The sequence below is a fragment of the Marmota monax genome, unplaced genomic scaffold (assembly GCF_021218885.2).
Source record: "Marmota monax isolate L192 unplaced genomic scaffold, Marmota_monax_Labrador192_F-V1.1 WCK01_AAM20220418_F8-fsc00101, whole genome shotgun sequence".
Lineage (NCBI taxonomy): Eukaryota > Metazoa > Chordata > Mammalia > Rodentia > Sciuridae > Marmota > Marmota monax.
In genome coordinates, this window is record NW_026692786.1 from 557,734 (window position 1) to 577,988 (window position 20,255).

Sequence of the window (20,255 nt, forward strand, 5' to 3'; positions counted from 1 at the left end):
ATGGAGATAAATTAGTTCCAGTTCTATGGAATGAAAATAATGATGAAGCGCGCCCATGCATGTAAAGTGTGTTGGTACTAGGATCAAACCCAGGGCATCACGCATGTTAGGCAACTGCTCTACCACTGGGTCCCCTCCATTGTGGTTTGTTTTAAAATTTATTTAACAAACACTTGCTAAGTGGCAGGAACAGTTTTAATATCTCCACAAATATTGACCCTTTTAATCATCATAATGACTGTCTTGGGAATACATCATCTGATGGGACCCTTGAGTATATTCATTCCAATAGGTGTTTGCAGACATCACATACACCCCACTGGGACACGAAACTGGAATTTCTACATTCCAGGGAATCTCCTTTTGACTCCCTAAGAAGCTATGAAGACTTGGGATTGGGAAGTGATTCCAGATTCCCAGTGCTCGCAGGTTGGGGCAGATGCTGTGTATGATTGTATGGGCAGGTAACTAGAAGGGTGGAGAAACTTGCGGGAACCCAGCAAATAGACACCTGGAAGTGGCAGCCAGTTCAGCACCACGGAAAGCTCCTGGGCAGGCGCAGAAAGCCTCACCGAAGTCTCTGGGCCCTGCCCGCCCGCCCTTTCCGCCGGCTCCGCCCAGATTTAAAGCTCTCTTACTTAGAGACCCAAAGGAGGCCTGGGCAGAGAGGGACACCGCGTCCAGCATATTTACACACTGAATCTTCCATAAAGACATAGGATGACTTGGTAGGGAAGAGGACTTTATTGGGATGTTAGTGGGAAAAACGTGGGCAGGTGAACTCTAGGGAACAATAGACGCTGAAACCAAAATGGTGGTGACCTTAAGGAGCAATAACTTACAAAATAAATTAAGTGAGGAGGTCCAAAGTGGGTTGGCAGCTGGGAATATCTGGGTATTTCTTAGGGATGGCACTGGAAAGGGGAAATAAGAGTGAACTTGTCAAGACCTCCCTCCCCCACCCTAGGCTGGGAATTGGGGTTCTGGGGCCCCAGGAAGAGGGGAGGTCTGGGCTCAGCTGAAGGCATCAAGGGGGTGGGTTCAGGGTCGTTCCTCCAGGAAGCGGTAGGTGGGGTTCTCATAACCATGTCGCTGCAGTTCACGAAGCTGCTGCTCCTCCAGGGTCAGCATGGGATCCACCTGCAACAGGGGCAGAGTAGGGCTCATGGAACTCAGAGACCTGGCCGCAGAGCTCATGGTCCATCCATGTCTGCACCAGGCCTTTGCGCCTCTCACCTCCACCACTCCGTGGCTGATGGCCCCATAGGGCTTCTTCTTGCGCAGGAGCAGCATGGAGAGGACGATGAGGGAGCCCCCACCGGCTCCCATGATCAGCAGACCCGACACAGCCTCACGAGACACTCCTGTCCCTGCTGGTGCCTGCAGGGAGAGAATAGAGGGCCAAAGACATCTTTGAGGCTTATCTAGGTCCTGTGGGGCTTTGGGAGCCACAGCTTAAACAGTGATCTCTGATCTTTTCCCCCTAAGCACTGAGAATATGCTTCCTCTTACCAGCTCATCTCTCTGGATCTCTGAGGAGTGGAAAGGAAAGCCCCTTGGAACAGACACATTCACCTGGGGAAGCAGGAGGTATCATGGATCCCAGCCTCTTCCTCCCCAGGAGCCCAAAAGGGGACTCCCCACGGCCTTCTTCTCTCCTAGGACCCCAAAGCCCATGGCTTCAGCCCTCTTTTCTCTTCTGGCCAAGGCATATAAACCCTCAGCACCTCCTCCCTCACGCCTAGGAGTCCAGGCTCCCTCTTGTGCTCCCTCAGGTGCCCATAGGTCTGTTTTACTTACCTTTGGCTCATATTGCTCCAAGGGGGTCATCTTCTCTTTTCCAGGTGATGCATTATCTTGTTCTGTGGACCCTACCCCCCAAGTCCCATCTCATTCTTGAGGGTCCAGAGGGGTGCTGCCCCTGCCTGAGGAGGGGGTCATAAAGGGCACCAGACTCCACCCCAGGAGGTCTGAGGTTCCCAAGGTATGGACCTTTTCCATTCTGGGTTTAGGATTCAGTGGGATTTAGTGACTTGGACACTCACCTTTTGGAAGGGTCATGGGGGTGTCTGCTGGCAGCCAGTGGGGGGAAAGGCAGGGAAACAGTAAAGAGAGGAAGGTATCATCAAAGAAAGAGCAGGGAAACACCCTCCCAGGGACAGAAAAAGGGGGACAGAGGACCCTGCAGAGGCCTCCACACCTTCAACATTCCTCCCCATCCTCTTTTACTCACTATGGTGACTCAGACACCCCCAGACTTTAGGGGAATAGAAATAAGGTTGGAGGCTTGTCCCCCAAAATCTTGAGTTATCAATATTTAGGTTCACTCACCATCCTTGGAATCTGGAGGCTGTGGCCCACCCTTGTCCTCACTGCTGCCCCCAAGTGCAGGGACTTCTAATTCATTGGGACCCAGGTGTTCTGAATGGAGAAGTTCCTCTGAAAAGAACATATGGAAAGGTGGATGGGTTGGTGAGCCCAGGGACTCCACAAAGAAAACTGGGTGTGTGAATAAAACCCTTAGAGTTATTGGAAGATTATGCAGATAGCAGAGGCAGCCCAAGTGTGGGGTAGCAACAAGTGTATCCAGGATTCTGGGTGTTCTTAAATATCAGAAGGTTTAGGGTTAGGTATGGAGCATCCAGGAGAAAGTCACAATAGATTTGGAGGCTGTGCAAGGTCACACTTTCTGGTAGTGACCACTTTTTCATAATCTTATTTAGGCCCCTCCCCTTGAATCTGACTTGGTTTGTAACTCATTATAACCAATAGAATGTCTGTCCAAGCCTTAAGAAGATCTGGAGGGGTTGAGGATGTAACTCAGTGGTAGAGTGCTTGCCTAGCATGCACACAGACCTTGGTTTGATCCCCCATTACTGAAAAAAAAAAGGATCTGGCAACTTCTATTTTTCTGCTTTGGGGCGCCTGAGCCACCATGTAGGAAATCCAGCTATCCTCATGGAGGGACGATATGGAGAGAATCCATAGAGAAGAGAAGCCCTGAGCCTATTTGGAGAAGACAGACCCATCTACCAGAGAGTGCCTGACCCAGTCAATCTGCTGGCTAAATACACAGCTGCACACTTGACTACTGGCAAGATTACCAGACCAGCCAGCTGAACCCAGAACAAATGGCAGGATCATGAACAAAGAAAAATGGTCATTGATTTGAACCACTAAGTTCTGGGATGGTTTGTTATATAAGAACAGATAACTGAAATCAGGGAAGGCTGAGGGTTGAGGGTCAAAGTCTGCCCTGAGAGATCTGGAATGAGGGCCCGAGGTCATAGGTACTCACGGATCTGGGGGCGCAGCTCCTGAGCCAGGTGGGGATTCTGATCAAGCAATCCCAGGCTCTGATTCATCCTTTCCTCAATCACCTGAAGGTGGGTCTGCACCTGCAGAGAGTAGGTTGGAAGGATGAAATGGGCAATACAGCCTGGAAAAGAGGAAACCGAGGCTGCATGAAGGAGGAATTCAATAGGGTCCAAGGGAAAGTAGCCCATAATGATAGACAGCTACCCTGCAAGGAGTAAGGTCCAGGAATTGGGCCATAGGAGGGAAATTGAAGGAGAAGCAGGATACAAAGAGAAAGAAGAGATGTACACAGGACAGGAAGTGAGGGGCTTGGGAAAGGAAGTAAGGTACCAGAGAAAGAAGTGATTCCTAGGAAAATGTGGGCACAGGAGACAAGGTAAGCCAAGGTAGGTGGGGTGGGGTGGAAAATAGATCTGAGGAACAGAAAGTGGGGTTTTAGGGGATTCTAGAGACAGGAAGTGGGATTGGAGAGTCATATAGAAATGATGGCAGTTTAAGAGCAAGACCTGGAGTTCAAGAGCACAGAACAGAGCATTTATGGACAGGAAGATAACCAAAAAGAAAGAATTAGAATCTGAGGGCACAGAACAGGGGTTCCAGGGAACAAAAGTGGAGTTAGAGAAGAAGGAGGATTGATGGGCGGGAACAGGTTTCTAGGTACAGGAAGAGGATTCTAGGAAAGGAAGTAGAAATTCAAGAGCCAGGAGGTAAGAATCCAAGGGAGGAGAAGGGGCTCAAAGGCACAGTGCGTGTGTAGGGGCAGTGTTCCAGAGTCAGGAAGTAGGGATCCATGGGACAGGAAGTAGAATTGAGGGACTGGAATGGGTCCTGGGGCACAGAAGGAAGGCACTCTAAGGGGATCCACGGGACAGAAAGAGGGTTTGAGGGTCAAGAGAAGAATCTGAGGGGCTGGGGTCTGAGGATGGCAAGGCATGTGGGGGCTGGAAGAACATGAGCACCTGGAAGCGCATCTGCTGGGCCTTCTCAGGGTCCACTGCAGCCACGTGCTGGTAGTGCCGCAGCGTGTGCCGCTGCTCCTTCTGCTCTGCTCGCAGGTAGCGCCGTAGGGCCAGAAGGACGCGCTCTGCCTGTGGGAGGGACAAAGGCTGCCCAGGCCTGCCCTAGTTCTCCTCACCTTCTGTTCTCTGTCCCCACGGCCCTGTACCTGAGGAGGATCCCCTTGCAGCGCGGCCAGGAAACCCTCCAGGGCAGCACGGCGCTGGTCATTGATGAGGGCAATGACTCGGGAGGCATGAGTCTCCACCAGACGCTGTCGCTCACTGGACACCTGCTCCTCCAGGGTCTGCAGAATGGACTGGAAGTGCTAGGGGTGGAGGTGGACAAGGGGTCAGGAGAGATAAAGAAGGATGAAAGGCAGGGATATTGGGGCAGGTAAGGTGGGGTTCAGTGCATCTCGGCCAAACTAGGGTAGGACTAGGTCAAAGGAGATTGACTGGAAGGAAGGGCTATGGGGATGGGTAGAGTAGGGGTAGCACAAGGCTTACTGGAGTTAGTCTGAGGGTGTCGACTGGATGGGAATGAACTGGGAAAAGAACTGATGAATGTTAAGATGCAAGGGAACTTGTAGGGAGATTAGGGTCAAACTAAGACAGGCTGTGCCCCAATAAGGCTGATAGGAGTGGGACCAAGGGTTCAAATGGGAGCTAACTGGAACGGGGTTAAGGGAGGAGGGGCCAAGAGGTCAAAGGCCATGTTTACTGGAGAGGGACTGCATAAAAGTGACATCAGAGGGGCAGGACCAAAGTGAAGGGGTTGGGGGCGAACAGGGCCATGAATATTTCCAAGAAAAGGGCCCAGCTATGACAGCAGAAGGCTAGGGTTGGAAGAGACTCCAGAGACGTCCTCAGAGGAAAGTCAAGGACACATAGGGCTAAACCTGGCCAATATGAGGAGGAGAGTAATGTGGTGTTAAAAGGAACAGGGCCAAATGTAGGGAAAAGGCCAAGGTAAGTAAGAAGGGGTTAAATGGATGGAGCAGAATATGGCCAGAGCCAGGCTAAGACCATGCACCCCTCATAGTGGACAGGCATGAGTGGGACTCACTGGAGATTGTCCTACCTCGTTCAGGGCCTGTCTATCAGCTTTAGGCAGGTTCTTGGACTGGTTGTCTGCCATGGCCCATTCACGCATCACCTGGAGAGGGAGGAGCTTCAGGATCCAGGAACCCTCCCTGATTGACCTGGCTAGTCTCCCAGTCCCTCTTTAAGACTTTGGAAAGTCCAGATCCCTTAAGTCCCATTGATTCTTGGGTTCCCCAAAGGGAAGACCTAGAGGAAGTTGAAAGTGGAAGAATACCATGGACCAGAGTTTCCATGGAATTTGGTGGCATCTCAGTGGGATTCTGGGTGGGTCAGGGATCCCTGGTCATCTTACACAGTAGTGTTGAGGGCTCAGAATTGAAGGAGGCTGGGCATCCCTTAGATGTAGTGTCAATATCAATGTTTCTAAGGAATCTCCTGGTATTTGTGGAAATCTGTGGGGGTGGTTGGTCCTGGGGTCCCCAGTATCATCACCTCATTAATCTGGCGCATTCTGCGCTCCTCCAGGTCCATCTTGGCCCTCAGGAATCCTTCATGCTCACTGATTTCCCCGGGCATGCCGAAGTAAACATCCACACCATCAGTGGGCCTTGGGGTGGGAGTGACTGCAAGATCAGGAATCAGGAGATCAGTCTGCAGCCCACCTCCAGGTCACCTTTCCTACCTGGAGAACTACATTTTCTAGAGATCATTGTGTATCTGGTTTAGTCATAGCTGCTAGGAATTACATGGGAGATGAAATTCTAGTCTGGTCCTACTCTTGCAAAGTTCAGGAATCCTTTATACTTCTGAGCTTTCCCCCAAATGATACTTAGGACCTACCAAACGGCCCCTCCACTTCCAAGTACCCCAAAGCTCTTTGCATTGTTCACAGGCTAACCCTTCCACCTCTACTTAACCCAAAGCTACGTGTCTCTTCCATTCTTCCCAACTGGGCCTCTCCCCTTCAGGTCCTTCCCAAAGATGCTATTATACCAAGGCTCCCCAAATCACCCTTTCCTCTATGGTAGAGAGGACTGGTAGATTGCCTGACCTTTGCTGACCACTGCAGGGGTATGGGAACTCGGGAGCAGGACTCCTTCTTCTTCCTGTTCCTCTTCGGCTTGAGGGGGCTCCACAAAGTAATCATCTACTGGCTGTAGGAAGGATTCTTCCTCTTCTTCATCCTCATTCCCCTCTGTTCTGCCCCGCAGGGGCCAGGACCGGGTAGAGGGGTCACTGAGAGAACAGAAGATTCAGGCAGTAAGATTATGAGCCTAGGCTGCCATGTTTCCATCCCCTGCCTCAGAAATCTTGGGATGCGCATGGAGGGTTCCCTCCCACTCACCCAACTGCTGTCCCAGATGGGTCAGGGGTCACTGGAGGAGGGCAGCACACATACTCCACACCTCGGAATCGATCTGTACCACAGGGTAAAAGCATGCCCGAGCCATGAAGGATGAGGCCTTGGGAGCTGCAAGCCTGTAACAAGAGTGGGCCCAGATGCCAGGATTGTAGAGTAGGAGGGTGTAGAGGGGAGCTTTGAGAGCTGGTCTTGGGGGATGAGGAGGCTGGAAGCCTGGATTCCTGGCTCTAGAGAAAGGGATTGGGGGATAGAAGTCCTAGATCCCAGTGGGAAGAGGGAGCTATAGGCCTGGACTCCTGGGTTTGAGGGATGAGGAAGGGTGGGCCATGGTCCTGACCTCTTGTGCCTCCTGGTGCCTCCGGGTGGAACTCTCACACTGGTCCATGCGTTCCTGGTGTAAGAATCGACAACCTTCTGGCACCAGTAGAGCCTCACTCACAAACTCACCAGCTGAGGAAAGGGGGACACCAGACTAAGGCTCTCCTACAGCCACCAGCCTCATGCTCTGCAGAATCCAGATATTTTATCCTCCAGCTTCTCTGCCCCACTCTCAGTTCAGATGCCCAGCCCTCTAATGTGGGTCTGAGACAGGGGCTCAGAACCTCCTTTCTGGGAGACTCCCACCTCATTTCCCTTCTCCCAGCCTGTGACTCACGCAGGCAGCGGAAAGGCACAACCTGGTGGTGAGGGTGGGCACAATGGCCACCCCGGGCACCCTCGCACCAGCGCTCCATTGGGATAGCCTGTGCAGCCTGCTCCACACGTGCGATGTGCAGCTCCGGATACATCTGAGGGCACCAGGAAAGGGCAGTCAACCCACGGCCCCACCTTGCCAGCCGCCCATCTCCTTTTCAAGGGTCTAGTATTCATACGGACATTTCCTCCCCAGTCCCTGCTTCTCCATAGAAGCAGCCTTAGATGCCAAGTCCTTCCTGCCCATTGGTCAAATCCCCTAGTGCTCTCCCTTTAAAATCTGGCCATCTTTAGGTGCTCTTTTCCTGCCCAGTTTCTTTATGGAGATCCTTCCATCTAACCCATCAGCTTAACCTCTCTAAGTCCCTTACTCTGGTTACTCCTCCCCTCCCATCAGGTCCCTCTCTCAGTAGATCTTACAGGTTTTCTTTATATTCAGCCCTCCTTTTTATAACCATGCCTCTTAGCTATCTATTCTCCCATTGAGTTCCATCGTTCCTCCCCATCTTGCTGGTCCCTAGGTTTCTTTTACTTCTTTGCCACGCCCCTTCCTTGGCCTCTCCCACCTACAGCTGTACTCTTGACAAAATCCACCACGTATCTCTAAACTTTGCCTCTTCATTGGGTATCTTCCTTAGCTGGCATTCTTGCGTGGTTCTCAACTCTCCTTAGTTTCTCAAAACAGGTCTTACCCTAAGCTAGCCTTGCTTCTTCGTAGGGCACGCCCCCTAGCTTCCCTTCTTATTAAATCCCACAAGTCCTTGGATCCCGCCTTTTGCAAGTCGAGCTTCTTAGCCTGGACCTCGCCCCCTCTGGAACCGGCTTTCCCGCTGACCACGCCCCTCTCCTTGGTCCCGCCCACCTGTCTGCAGTACTCCAGCACGCGCTGCGGGTCCCGGAGACAGCGTCGTGAGCGCTGTGGGTCTGGCTCCCAGCGGCCGGTGCGCAGGTCCCGGTGAAGGGTTAGGCGCCCGCATAGTCCGGCCACTTGTGCTGATCCCGGAGCCTGGGAGTGGAGGTGGAGGAGACAGTGAGAGCCTCGGGGAAGCTGACATACGGGGTCTTTTGCTTCCTAAGACCCAGATATTCATATCCCCAGCACCAGCCCTCCCCCCAAGCACCGCACACCGGCCTCAGTGGAGGCACCGTTCCCTGGGAAACAGCTCCTGAAGGGCGGGAGTGCCCCAGCTCTACCCGTTGCTATGGCGACCCAGGTCCCCCGGGTTTCTCGCGGCCTTGTTGCTGCGGAGACAGGCTCCGCCCCCACCCCAGCGCGGCAGAGACGGAGTCGGAAAGGGTTAAACCTGAATCGTGGGGGAGGAGGCCAGAACCCAGGCGTTCTGGCCCCTCCTCCCTCCATCCCTAGTTCAGGCTCCTATTGCGGGGGTGCGAAGACTACAAGGCCTGGCTTCTCAGCGGGCCTGGACACCAGGTCCTTGGGATTGGAGAGCTGCATTCTGTTTGGGGGGCGGGTAATGACTGGAGGCCTGGACTCCTGGCTCCTGCGAGCCTGTGGGCGCCCTCATGGGACCAGAGGATGCAAGGAGCCCGGATTCTTAGATTCAAGTGCCCTGCTGCCTGGTGGATCCTATGTTCAGGAGGCAAGGGGTTGGGGCCAAGTCGTCCAGGCTGAGAAGGTGTGGAGGAGTAGGCTGGACTTTTGGGTCCAGGGGCTCTGGAAAAGCCAGTTCCTATGCTGCGGGTGGGAGTGGGCTAGGACGTCAGATGATGGGGTAGCTGGGGCCTGGAATCCTGGGTTCATGAATACCTAGTGCTGTTAGGGGCTCCTGGGAGAGGGCTACCTGGCTGCAAAGACTGCGCTTTCTGCCCTGGACAGTCCGCATCGGAGTACCGAGGCCCGGTCCCACCCCTTCCCCCATCCCCCAGGACCCGGCCCGGCCTCACCTCGGCCGCGCCGGGGCTCCCACCGGCCAGGCTCCCGATGGCGAGCTGCGCGCGCAGGAGCAGCAGCAATAGTGGCAGCAACAGCGGCAGCGGCTGCGGGCCCCGGCGGCGGCCCAGACCGCAAGCGGCGGGGCTGGCCGGCCCCATGTCCCGGCCCTCGCGCCCTCACGTCCCCTGCACACCGCCCGGCCCGGCCCGGCCCCAGCGGTGACAGGAGCTCCCAGCTCCACCGCCGCCGCCTCCTCCTCCCGCTGCCCCCGGGCTGCGCCGGCGCCGCCAGCCCCGCCCCGCGCCGGCCCCGCCTTCCCAGCCAGGACAATAGCGTGGCAGCTCTGCGCAGAGTGGAGAGGCTCCGGAACCCCGAGTGGGAGCCAGCTCCAGGCCCCCGCCCCTTGAGATTCCAGGCGACCTACCCACTCCTGCAAAAACCCAGCCAGGAGTCTGGTTCATGGGCTGTGCGGTTTGGGATTTTGAGTCCTCCTTCAGGGCTGTCATGCACAGCCCTCTTCTTCATCAGATCCAGACACCCATAATCGGCTTTGTCCTCCGCCAGGGATGCCAGCATGGGGAACCCCCCTCCCAATAAATTCCTCTCTGGAGGTCACAAGAATTCAGTCTCCCAAATTTCCTCAATCAAGAACACAGCGATTGAGATCCATTCCCGTCCTTTCAGAGGAAGCCCCAGGCCCCTTTTCCCTCAGAAACAGAGGCAACCCCCCCCCCACCCTTTCTTCCTCAGACCCAGAAGTTCAGTCTTCCTATCCTGCCTCTTAAGTCCCTGGTGTCAGGACCTTTAACTTCTAGCTCAAGAATCCATGAACCAAAGCTTCCAGGCCCTTTCTAAGGATGACCTAAGTCAGGCACCCATCAAAGATCCAGCATCTCAGGACAAAGGTCTGGCCCCCTATCCTCACTCTAAGGACCAAGGGATTTCCATTTTCCCATCCCTAGTCTTCTCCCCTTCAGTGCTCACTGCTTTGTCTCCACAATTGACAGCTTAGAATTCTATTTTCCCTGGCTAACTGGGGCAGCTGTGTCACAAGTGTGCATCAATATGGACTTTTATGTGTGTGTCCTGTGGTTACATGGGTATCTATGTTTCTGTTTGCAGCTCTGTGTGTGCATGTGTATATATATATATTTGTGTAGTTGTATATTTAAAACATCTAGAGTGTTAAACAGGTAGCAAGGGACTGAGAGGTGGCTCAGAGTTTTGGCTCCTACAGTCACCTCACAGGCTACGGTAGAGGAAGACCCTTAGAACACATTTGATAGACCTCTTCCTTGAAGAAGAAAAGTAATAATACCAGGAAAATCTTCCAGACATGCTTGCCTGTTTGGCTTTCTTTTTTTATAAATAAACATAAATATTCTTATCCCCAGAGTCTCCTTCATCTCCACAATGATAGTTCTCACCCTATCCCCACTGTTTGAGTTCAGCTCTTTCTGAGTCTTTAAGGAAGGTGGAAGGAATCAAGATGGCTGCACTTCTATTGGCTAAATAAAGTGCTTTCAGGGAAAGCCAGGACACAGTGAGAGTGTCTTTTTTCCCCCCTTGGTGGTGGTACTGGGGATTGAACCCAGGAGCACTTTTCCATTTAGTTACATTAGCAGTCTTTTTTATTTTTACAAAGGGGCCTTGCTAAGCTTCAGAGGTGGTTGGAATTACAAGCATGTGCCACCATGCCTGGATTATGTCTTCCATCTTGATCTGCCCTATACTATCTTTCTTCTCAATGCAAGTCGTCATCTTGAAGTATATTTCCTCAGTAACTAGAAATTACTTCCATTCCTGCCCCTAACTTTTATCACCCTCTGTCCTCAACCTCTGCAAAGGGTTGCATCTTGAATATCTTTGTGTGTGTGTGTGTGTGTGTGTATGTGTGTGTTACTGGGGATTGAACCCAGGGCCTCTTTCAGACTAGGCAAGTTCTCGACCACTGACCTACATTCCTAAACCCTTGAATACCTTTTACACCGCAGAATAGGTGGGCACCACAATGGCCATATTGCTTCCACTTGGGGCATTTGCTTTGGCTGAGTTCACTGTGTATAAATGATCCTGATAATTGTAATGATCCTTCCCCCCACTTGATATTCAACTTTGGAGGAATAAGGCTGTCATCCTGTTCTGGTCCCTCAGAAATCAGAACAACCCATTATGGCAAGTTGAAAATCCCAGGACTCTTCAGTTGGAGATGTCACACATGAGTCTGGAGACGTGGGTGGCTTGGCATGGGGAAGGCAGCATACGGGAAGGGGGGAGTCCCGGACGCCAGCTCTGGGGGTCCAAAGGGTGTGGGTTGGATGTAGTTGGTGAAAGCTCGGGGATGCGGTGTGGTGAGATAACCTGCCCGGGCTCTGTACAGTCTGCAGGGGGGAACCATGTCCAGGTGTGGGTTGAAGTCATAGAAGGTAGGGGTCCCTGGAAGTCCAAGGGGGGAGGAGGGTGGCAGGAAGAGGCCTCCTCCTGGAGCTTCACCAAGGCTCAGGCTCACACTGACCCCTCGCACCTTGTAGTAACCGTTGGTTGGGTCCTGAGGGGACAAGTGGGACTTGGATTGGTAACACATATAAAAGTACAGGGAAGTGAGGATCAAGGATGGACAGACAGACTGAGATAGATTCCAGACCTACAGAGACACGAAAAGACAGAAGCAGGAGCAGGAAAAGACCCAGAGACAGAGAGACAGACATAAAAACTGGCAGAGAGACAAAGCGAGACACAAAAATAGCCACAAAGACAAAGGGACAGGAGACCAGCAGAGAAAGATAGAGACAGGGACAAAAAAGAATGAGACAGAGACAGAGGAACAGGCCTACTGAGGGGAGGGTAGTGGTGCAGAGGAGGGGGCAGAGGGAAGGACAGCCATTCATTCATCTGCCTAATAGCCCCTGGGCTTTGATTTTATATCATGCCCTGGGCCACTCTGGAGACATGTCCAGAGGAGGCCTGGACCTGGTCTTCATGGAGATTTCAGGCCAAGAGGGAATGACAAACCCCCAGATAGAGCAGAGCCCAGAGAGGTCAGAGATGTGACTAGGAAAAGAACAGGCAGTGACTGGGGCTGACAGGGGACCCTTTGGCAAAGTGATCATGCTGTGACAGGAAAGCCCAGGACAAAGTGGTTATGGCTGTGATGGAAAAATTGCAGGCAGAATAACCGGGCTGTGATGAGAAAAGCATGAGCTTCCTAGAATAGGCAAAATCTGGGCTGAGACTGGAGGAATAAAGGAGGGAATTAGATGGATGTAGGAAGGTGGAGGGTTTCAGGCTAAGTGCAGAGGAAAACGATGGGGAGGGTGGGGACTGGGGCTGGAACCAACAGGGCTGTCCTGAGGTGGGATCCCAAAGGTGGGATAGGTTTGGGGAGATGCGAAGCTAGTATGGGACCTAGTGGGTGGAAGGGGCCTGGGAAGACCATGGATAACCAAGGAGAGACATCCAGAAGGCCTGAAACATGACTGTGATGGGGGAAAGGATGTCTGGTCAGGACTCAAGCTGGAGACTAAGGCTGGGGCAGATAAGTGGAATCAACAAATAGTGCAAATTAGAGCTGCACAAGTGATAGATCCCAGGTCTAGAGGAGACAGAATGAAAATGGAGGAGACAGAAGCAGGGAAAGAGTTATAGACACAGTGAAGAAGCCCCCCACCCCGCACCCTCCCGTTCCTCACCTTGGTGTCCAGCGCCCCTTCCTCATCCAGAACTAGGTCACTATGGTCTGTGTGCACAATGGGGCCCTGGGGTATGGAAAATAGTGAGAGGGAGTGGTTAGAGGAGCCTCCTGACCCAATTCCAGATCCCAAAGACCTTCAGCCAGCCAGTGGAGGCCAGGCCACAGTGTCACTTGGGAACAGGAATCTGGACTCAGGACAAGAGGCCAGGGGATATATTGGGCCTAGGAAATGATACGGTCAGGGGCATATGTGGACTGCGGGTGCATTTGGGTCTAGGATCACTGTTAGGACTGGGGCAATATTTTTTTTTAAATAGAGAAGGGGGGGAGAATTTTTTTAATATTTATGTTTTAGTTTTCGGCGGACACAACATCCTTGTTTGTATGTGGTGCTGAGGATCGAAACCGGGCCGCACGCATGCCAGGCGAGCGCGCTACCGCTTGAGCCACATCCCCAGCCCCTGGGGCAGTATTTGAGTTTGTGGGTTGGACTAGGTTATTATTGGGGTCTGGAAGCACAGTCAGGTCTGGGACCCTTTCATCTTACCTGTACCTCACCGCTGCCTGTCTCCTCCTCTGGGCCCCTTGAACTGGAGCCATCACTGCTTCCTGGGATTTGCACCAAGTTCTTTTGCTTGGAGAAAGAGGCTGCAGCCCCAACAGTGGGAGGCTGAGGTGAGTGATGGGCAGAATCACAGTTTGTGGGGATCAATATGCCATAACAGAGTGGACTGGGGTAGATTGGGTGGGGAGTCTGGGAGCCCATAATAACCTTGTCTTGGAAGTGGGTGGTGACACTGAGGACAATGTGAAAAGCTGAGGAGAACCAAACTGTGCAGGGGTAAGTCCCAGGGCCAACAGTCAGTGGGCAGGGAATGTGTGGGGCTGGGGGCTTGGGGACTGGAGACTGGATCAGGCACTCACCCTTGCTGTGGCGCCAGCAGCAGAGGGCCACCCCAGTAATGACAATAAGGATGGTTGTGGCTGTAGCAGCTACCCCAGCCACCAACTGCACAGTAGGCAGCAAGTCTGCAGGGAGGAGAAGGGGCATGCTGACAAAAGACTGAAGAACAACAGGGAAACTGGGGCTCAAGGCTCAGGCTTGAGATCTCTGGGTTCAAAAGTCCATCGAGTCTGGGAATATCCAAGGTGTTTCTTTTTTGTTTTGTTTTTTGTTTTTTTGGGGGTTTTTTGGGGCACTGGGGATTGAACCCAGGGGCACTTACCACTGAGCCACATCCCCAGCCTTTTTTTTTTTGCATTTTATTTAGAGACAGGGTCTTACTGAGTTGCTTAGGGTCTCACTAAGTTACTGAGGTTGGCTTTGAACTTGTGATCCTCCTGCCTCAGTCTCCCAAGCTGTTGGGATTACAGGGTGCACTTAGTTTTGGACTTATGAACTCATGAATCTGAGGTCTGAAAGGTCTCAGAGTGTGTGAGTTTAAACTCCTGGGCTTTAGAGAGTCAGAGTTTGAGGAATCTTTTATTTTATAATTTCCTACATTTGTGGGCTCTCCTTTTTTTGGAGTTCTTAAGTACAAGGAGTCTTTTGGTTTAGGTTCTGTACTTGAGGGAATTTATTGTTTGGGGGTCTTAGGATTCAAGGAACCCATAGTTTTGAGGTCCCCAATGTTTCGTGCTCTCTACATTTGGTGATCTTATTCTTTGGCGGCTCTACTCTGGGAATCCTGGCATTCCTGGGGATTGAAATCCCCAGATTTGGGGGTCTTTGAGCCAGTGTCTCACCTCTACGACCCAGGCGGATCCGGGTGCCTCCCTCACCCAGTCGGTTTCGGGCACTGCAGTTGAAGCCACTGCTGAAGTCGGACTCCTGGGTCCCGGAAATGTGCAGCACAGAGATCAAGCCTGGACCTTGTCCCCGGTAGCTCTCTGGGGCTGGGAAGGTCTCCACCAGGAACCTGCCTCTTGACCCTGCCTCTAAGAAGCCTTCATCCCAAGACCAAACCTGGGGACACAAAGTAATGAGAGAGATCACTGAAGAGACTGGGGAGGGAGGGAAGAAGTGGGTGGGATGCTGGGAAAGTCAGAAAAAGTCACAGCAGCTTCAGGGGTGTGGCTGGGCAGGTCAAGGTAGGAGAACTCTTCCTTACCACAGCTTCTGGGGCTGGAGAGGAAAACACTAGACACTGGAGGCGAGCAGGGCCCCTGAGGAAGGCGGGTGCAGAGTGCAGGGCCATCACTACCGGGGGAGCTGGAATGCAGATTGTGGACCACTCAGGAGAGGTCTCGCCCTCCCCAGAGCCGATTCTGAATCAAGGAAGACCAGGCCTGAGCACTCCCAGCTAACCCCAACCAGGCAGTCCACGCCCCTCAACCTACTCTCAAAAGTCTCCCTTTCAACAGAATGGCCTGCAATCCCCACGCCCCCATCTACAAAACTTTCAAGGTCATGCCCACTCCCTTTAGACCTCACCCCCTTTGACCACTTCCTATCCCATGACCCTCCCGATCTCTAGAAAGTCCCTCTTGCTCACCATTCACGGTCAGCCTAGCCTCGGCTGTGCCGCCCCCCAGGCCCAACAGCCCCGGCTCAGCCCGGCACAGATAGTCGCCTGCATCCTCGGGTCCAACCGACTGAAGACGCAGCGTGGGCCCAGAGCTCAGCACCTGGGACAGTGAAAGGGCATCAGGGGTGGGACTTTGCGAGGAAGCCCGGCCCATGCCAACTACAGGCTCCCTATCGAACTTCACCTGCGCGCCCCCGCGGCGGGTCCAGGTTACCCGTGGGAGGGGGTTCCCGCGCCAGGCACAGCTGAAGGAGGCGTCCTCCCCCACGTCCACGGACATGGGTTCTGGCTTTGCCTTCAGAATCGGCCCAACTGGAGGAGGAAGAGAAGGGGGTCACATGGCTGGGGCAGGATAAGCCCCTGGTTTGGGATCAGCCTCTCGGAAACGCATATTCAAGGGCCTAAGTACACCCACAAATTGTCCACGTTTTACACGCCCCTGACCCGCCCCTGCCCCACTTTGGCACTAACCCAGCCCAATCCTGCCTATATGCTCTTTTTAGCCCCAGGCCTTCCCACCGCGCGCTACAGCCACTCGCCGCTTTGGCCACACCCACGGCCCCGCCCCTGCTCACACAGCACGTCCAGCGCGGTGCTGCGGTTGGCGCTACCCACGGCGTTGCTGACCTCGCAGGACACTGGCTCGGTCAGGAATGAGGCGTCGGCCACCACCTCCAACCTTGGTCCTCGGGCCCCAAGCACCGGAGAACCTCCCTTTGCCCACCTGCAGAGATGATGGTATTGTTAATGTCTCAGCCCTCCCCAAACGGTGCTCTGGCTGGAGAGAGGTAGTCTTCCTACTCACCTGTAGCCGGTGACAGGAGGTTGGGCTGTAGCCTGACACAGGAAAGTGACCTTCTCTCCCTCCTGCACAGTCTGTGGCTCAGCAGACAGAGTCACCACTGGGGGGTCTATAAGGATGGGACAATGGTCAGAGTGGGCAAAGACCTGGAACACCTTCATTGCTGACCTAGGTAGGAGTCCAGTCCCCAGACCCTCTAACCCACTAAGCTGAATCTGTACTTCCCTCCTTTCTTTGAGCCAGCAGTCTGGGCTTCCAGTTCCCAACTCTCCAATGAGCTGTTTTTCTGTCCTCTCCTGCTATATCAGATCCAGGAATCTAGGTCCCACCCCTCTTCCCCAGGGCCAACTGAACTCACACTGCAGGCTCAGTGTGATAGCTGTATCTCTCCCTGTAGGCAAGGCCTGGCTCCTGGCTCGGCAGACTAAGGTGGCTCCATCATCATGGCTGGAAGGGGTCAAGAATAAAATGCTCTCCACTGACCCAGTGGTTCCTTCCTTCAGCAGGTTCTAGAGGTTATGGATAATAATAATGATTTCGTCTATCCCTTATATAAATGGTAGTGCTTACTATGTGTCAGGCACACTCCTAGGCATTTACAGGTATTATTTTATTCAATCCTCATAATTATCCTATAAGGTACTTACTATTAATCCCATTGTACAGATAAAGAAACTGAGGGTCAGAGAGGTTAAATAACATACTCAATATCAATCAGTTAGCAAGTGACTGAGTCAGGATCTGAATCCAGGTGTTCTGGCCTTAGAGTTCTTATCTTGAATCACATTCCAAGGGTCCTAACCTTTGAATTCTTGCCCTCCCCTGCCCTGTACTCTGGGTGAATGATCAAAGTGGACCCTAAGTTTCACTGAATAGGCAAGGACCAGCAAAAGGATTTGGATCTGACCTGGTGGAAGGTGGTCCCCTCCAGCCGGACACCATCTCGAAACCATAGCAGCTCAGGGATGGGGCGGGCATCTCCATGGCTCTGACAGGTCAGATTTGCAGGAACTCCAACAACCAGAGACACAGAGGGGCCGCCCAGCACCTGGGGGGCTTCTGGGGGCACTGTATGGTAGATCTTAGATCAGAAGTGGATCCTGGGCCAAGAGACCCTCATCTTCTCAGCTCCAACCAACCACTTTCCTGGTCTTTCTGAATTCCAATACTCCTAGCTAGTACTGGCTGCAACCCTCGCCCCCAGCTCTTAAGGACAAGCAGGCTGGATCCTCACCCAGTACGTGCAGTTGGGCTGGTCGTGATCGAAGACCTGCTTGTGTAGCCTGACATTCATACGATGCTTCATCCTCTAGCTCCACTGGCCTAATGTGGAGGTCATGTTGGCCACTGGCTGCATTCCCAGATATCCAGTACCGAGACCACCCTGAAGTCAGGGAAAAGGCAGTCACACCATGGTTTGAGCTCTTGACCTCTGGTCTTCATCCCCAAACATACCACACCAAAAAATGGCCCACACATTCCATGGTTAGACACTTAAAAAGTATGCAGTAGACCCAGAGAAATAAACCCCATTCCCAATGCAGAGTCACTGAAATTGTGGGAGTGATAAAATCAGCAAGGAAAACAAGAAAATGATTGCTATAAACATAAGGTTAGAGTCTACTTCTGGGCTATGATAGTGGAAAGGAATAAGGGGCATTTGGGGGACCCAAGTTATTGGTTACATGACTGTCTATAATTATTTGACAGCTTGTCCATTTATGTTTACTGCACTTTTATAATATTTTACAGCAAAAAATAATAATCCCAAACTCTATGAGTCACCCCCAAAGAAGCATCTCAATAACCAGGACTCCCAGTGTTTACCTGATCCCATCAATTTCCCAAACTTGAAAACGTCATAATAGAAACTTCAGATACAGCCCAAGCCCAGTAGTCCCACTCTAGTTCTAGTGCTCCCTGAGTAGAGGACAGCCTCACCTGGCAGGTCCCTTTCTCCCCCTAGAGCCAGCCCATCCTTAGTCCACTGAACGAGACCCCTGTATGCGCCCAGAACACAGGGCAACCGGGCTTCCTCCCCCAGCAGCACCACCAGGTCCTCAGGCTGTTTCAGGAAATGGGGCGACCGGCCTAGGAGAATGGGGACAGCAGATCTGAGCTTAGCACATTAAAGAACTCCCTCACTCAGGACCCAGGGATCCAGTTCCCAACCTGCTCGCTCTTCGGATTCTGAAATCCAGCTTCCAGAATTCTCCTCCCTCAGACCCAGGAGTCCCAGCCCCAAAGCCGTTGTCGGCAAAAATCCTCCCCATTTTCGTCCGCTCCCGTCTTGGGTACCTGCACGCCCTCTAAAGCAGAAGAGGAGGACGAGGAGGGCGGGGACCAGCATCCTGAGTGTGTGTCCCCCAAGGTCCACAAGACTTGCTGTTGCACTGGCTTCGCTCCAATTTCCTTAGTTGCGGATCTCTCCTCAGCCTGGAGGGGAACCCCCCTTGCACCCTACTCTTCGCCCCAGACTGGAGGTCCCCTGCTTCTGGCCTGAAGTCCTCCAACTTTGCTCATCCGCAGCCTCTGAAGCTCTGAAGCGCCTGCGGGATCCGCGCGCTGGGTCTCTCGGAGACCCCAAGAGGGCCTGATCCCGCTGGCTCCGCCCCCGCCCGCCCCCTGGGAGAACCGCCCTCTTCCCATTGAGAAACTCCCGCGGTCTGGGCTCCGAGGAAACAGGCGCGGGGCGGGGGCGGGGGCAGCCTAATTGGGGTCTGGGAGCCGGAACACCTGGGTGCAAGAAGGGGGTCCTGCCTGGAGTGGACACCTGCGTCCTGCCGGCTTTGGGGAGAGTCCTGGGAGCGGGTGGTGAGGAGGAGGAGGAGCAGGAGCAGGAGGAGAAAAGGCAAAGAGTGGAAGAAACTTGCTCAGCCCGGGTCCTGCAGGGACTGTGATGAGTGGAAACCGAGCTATAAACGGGAGCCCCTGGGGCCTCGCCAGTTTCCGCGCCCTGGGGAGGCGGGGCCCAGGACTCTCGTGGGTCTTCGGGTCGCGGAGAGGGCACCCGGGTGCGGGAGGGTCAGCTGGGACCCCTAAGAAAGGGGCTTCGGCTCCCCACATCACACAACTCCTCAAAAATATCGCTCTGCTGCCTTGTTATTGCTGCAAACCGTAGCACACTCTAAAACCCAGGAGTCCAGGCCTCCAGTCTCTCCTTTCCCAAGACCCCGCAGTCCGGGCCCAGCCCCTCTCCCCATTCCGCGGGGGCCGGGCCCCTGGGCCTTGGTTGCCAGGCGACGGCTGGGAGGCGGCGGTGCCCGGGATGGGACAGGCGGGGAGGCTGGGAACTGCGCAGCTTGTACTGACGGCTCCATGAAGCCCAGCTGGGGCGTTCCCACGCTGCGCAGCTGGCCGAGCAGGTGGGAGGAACCCTGAGCTTATTGCGGGGGGCTAGGGTCTGGAGAGGTGGGACCCCGGATCTGACATCTGTGGACCTGTAGGGATTGAGGTCCACATTGAGATTCTCAGTTGCTCCTGGGCTCTTAGACTCCAGCCTCCCTAAATGGCAGGGGCTTGGATTTCCAGGACTGTAGGGACTGGTGGTCGAGATCTCTGATGACCTGAACTCCCGGTGCTTTGAGGCAAGCAGCATGGTGCAATTGGGTGATGATCAAATATCTGGTCTTAAGTCTTAGAATCAGTGGATTTAACCACAGTCTCTCTCCCATCCCCATACGGACCCAGGAGGATTTGAAAAGCTACAGACAGAAACATCTGTCCGAAGTCCCGTGGGGGGAGGGAGGCGGTAGGATTGGAGACCTGAACTCCTGGGTCCTTGGAGAGAGGGGCTGGGAGCCTGAACTGCTGGGTCCAAGAGAGGAGGGTCCTGGGGGCCCAGACTCCTAATTCTGGGGGCATGAATTCCTGGCTTCATGGTTGTGGATCCAGGGCATGGATGTTGAATTAGGATAGGCTCAG

General features: G+C 53.6%; 2 protein-coding genes across 3 annotated transcripts; both read right to left on the reverse strand.

Moving 5' to 3' along the window:
* Positions 1 to 721: 721 nt before the first annotated feature.
* Aplp1 (amyloid beta precursor like protein 1) lies at positions 722 to 9,483 on the reverse strand. Of its 2 annotated transcripts, none has more exons than XM_046448005.2 (17): positions 9,322 to 9,483; positions 8,279 to 8,422; positions 7,379 to 7,511; positions 7,061 to 7,173; positions 6,706 to 6,839; positions 6,412 to 6,596; positions 5,853 to 5,983; positions 5,398 to 5,472; positions 4,484 to 4,642; positions 4,278 to 4,406; positions 3,299 to 3,398; positions 2,332 to 2,439; positions 2,046 to 2,069; positions 1,801 to 1,871; positions 1,513 to 1,575; positions 1,237 to 1,380; positions 722 to 1,140 (listed from the first exon to the last, which is right to left on the reverse strand). In XM_046448005.2, exons 1-17 carry the CDS (start codon positions 9,466 to 9,468, stop codon positions 1,042 to 1,044), a joined length of 1,959 nt encoding a protein of 652 aa, XP_046303961.1. In that variant the 5' UTR covers positions 9,469 to 9,483; the 3' UTR covers positions 722 to 1,041. The 2 variants fall into 2 exon arrangements, with proteins under 2 accessions (XP_046303961.1, XP_046303960.1); XM_046448004.2 differs by having other exon boundaries at positions 2,046 to 2,072.
* A 1,178-nt stretch (positions 9,484 to 10,661) lies between these two features.
* Kirrel2 (kirre like nephrin family adhesion molecule 2) lies at positions 10,662 to 18,948 on the reverse strand. The gene is made up of 15 exons (XM_046448002.2): positions 18,630 to 18,948; positions 18,273 to 18,422; positions 17,566 to 17,715; positions 17,239 to 17,399; positions 16,690 to 16,840; positions 16,335 to 16,440; positions 16,105 to 16,253; positions 15,714 to 15,841; positions 15,497 to 15,629; positions 15,113 to 15,213; positions 14,748 to 14,967; positions 13,926 to 14,030; positions 13,549 to 13,649; positions 13,000 to 13,065; positions 10,662 to 11,858 (listed from the first exon to the last, which is right to left on the reverse strand). Exons 1-15 carry the CDS (start codon positions 18,679 to 18,681, stop codon positions 11,523 to 11,525), a joined length of 2,109 nt encoding a protein of 702 aa, XP_046303958.1. The 5' UTR covers positions 18,682 to 18,948; the 3' UTR covers positions 10,662 to 11,522.
* Positions 18,949 to 20,255: the final 1,307 nt, after the last annotated feature.

What these genes read in the sequence shown, in the direction of transcription:
- Kirrel2 (XM_046448002.2), bottom strand. Translation starts at nt 18,681, where the DNA reads ATGCTGGTCCCCGCCCTCCTCGTCCTCCTCTTCTGCTTTAGAGGGCGT. An exon ending in GATCCGCCTGGGTCGTAGAG is followed by an intron (nt 14,031 to 14,747) that starts GTGAGACACTGG and finishes TCCTCCCTGCAG; the next exon opens with ACTTGCTGCCTACTGTGCAG. An exon ending in AAGGGGCGCTGGACACCAAG is followed by an intron (nt 11,859 to 12,999) that starts GTGAGGAACGGG and finishes TTGTCCCCTCAG; the next exon opens with GACCCAACCAACGGTTACTA.
- Aplp1 (XM_046448004.2), bottom strand. Translation starts at nt 9,468, where the DNA reads ATGGGGCCGGCCAGCCCCGCCGCTTGCGGTCTGGGCCGCCGCCGGGGC. An exon ending in GGCACCAGGAGGCACAAGAG is followed by an intron (nt 6,840 to 7,060) that starts GTCAGGACCATG and finishes CTCTTGTTACAG; the next exon opens with GCTTGCAGCTCCCAAGGCCT. An exon ending in GAATGCGCCAGATTAATGAG is followed by an intron (nt 5,473 to 5,852) that starts GTGATGATACTG and finishes CTCCCTCTCCAG; the next exon opens with GTGATGCGTGAATGGGCCAT.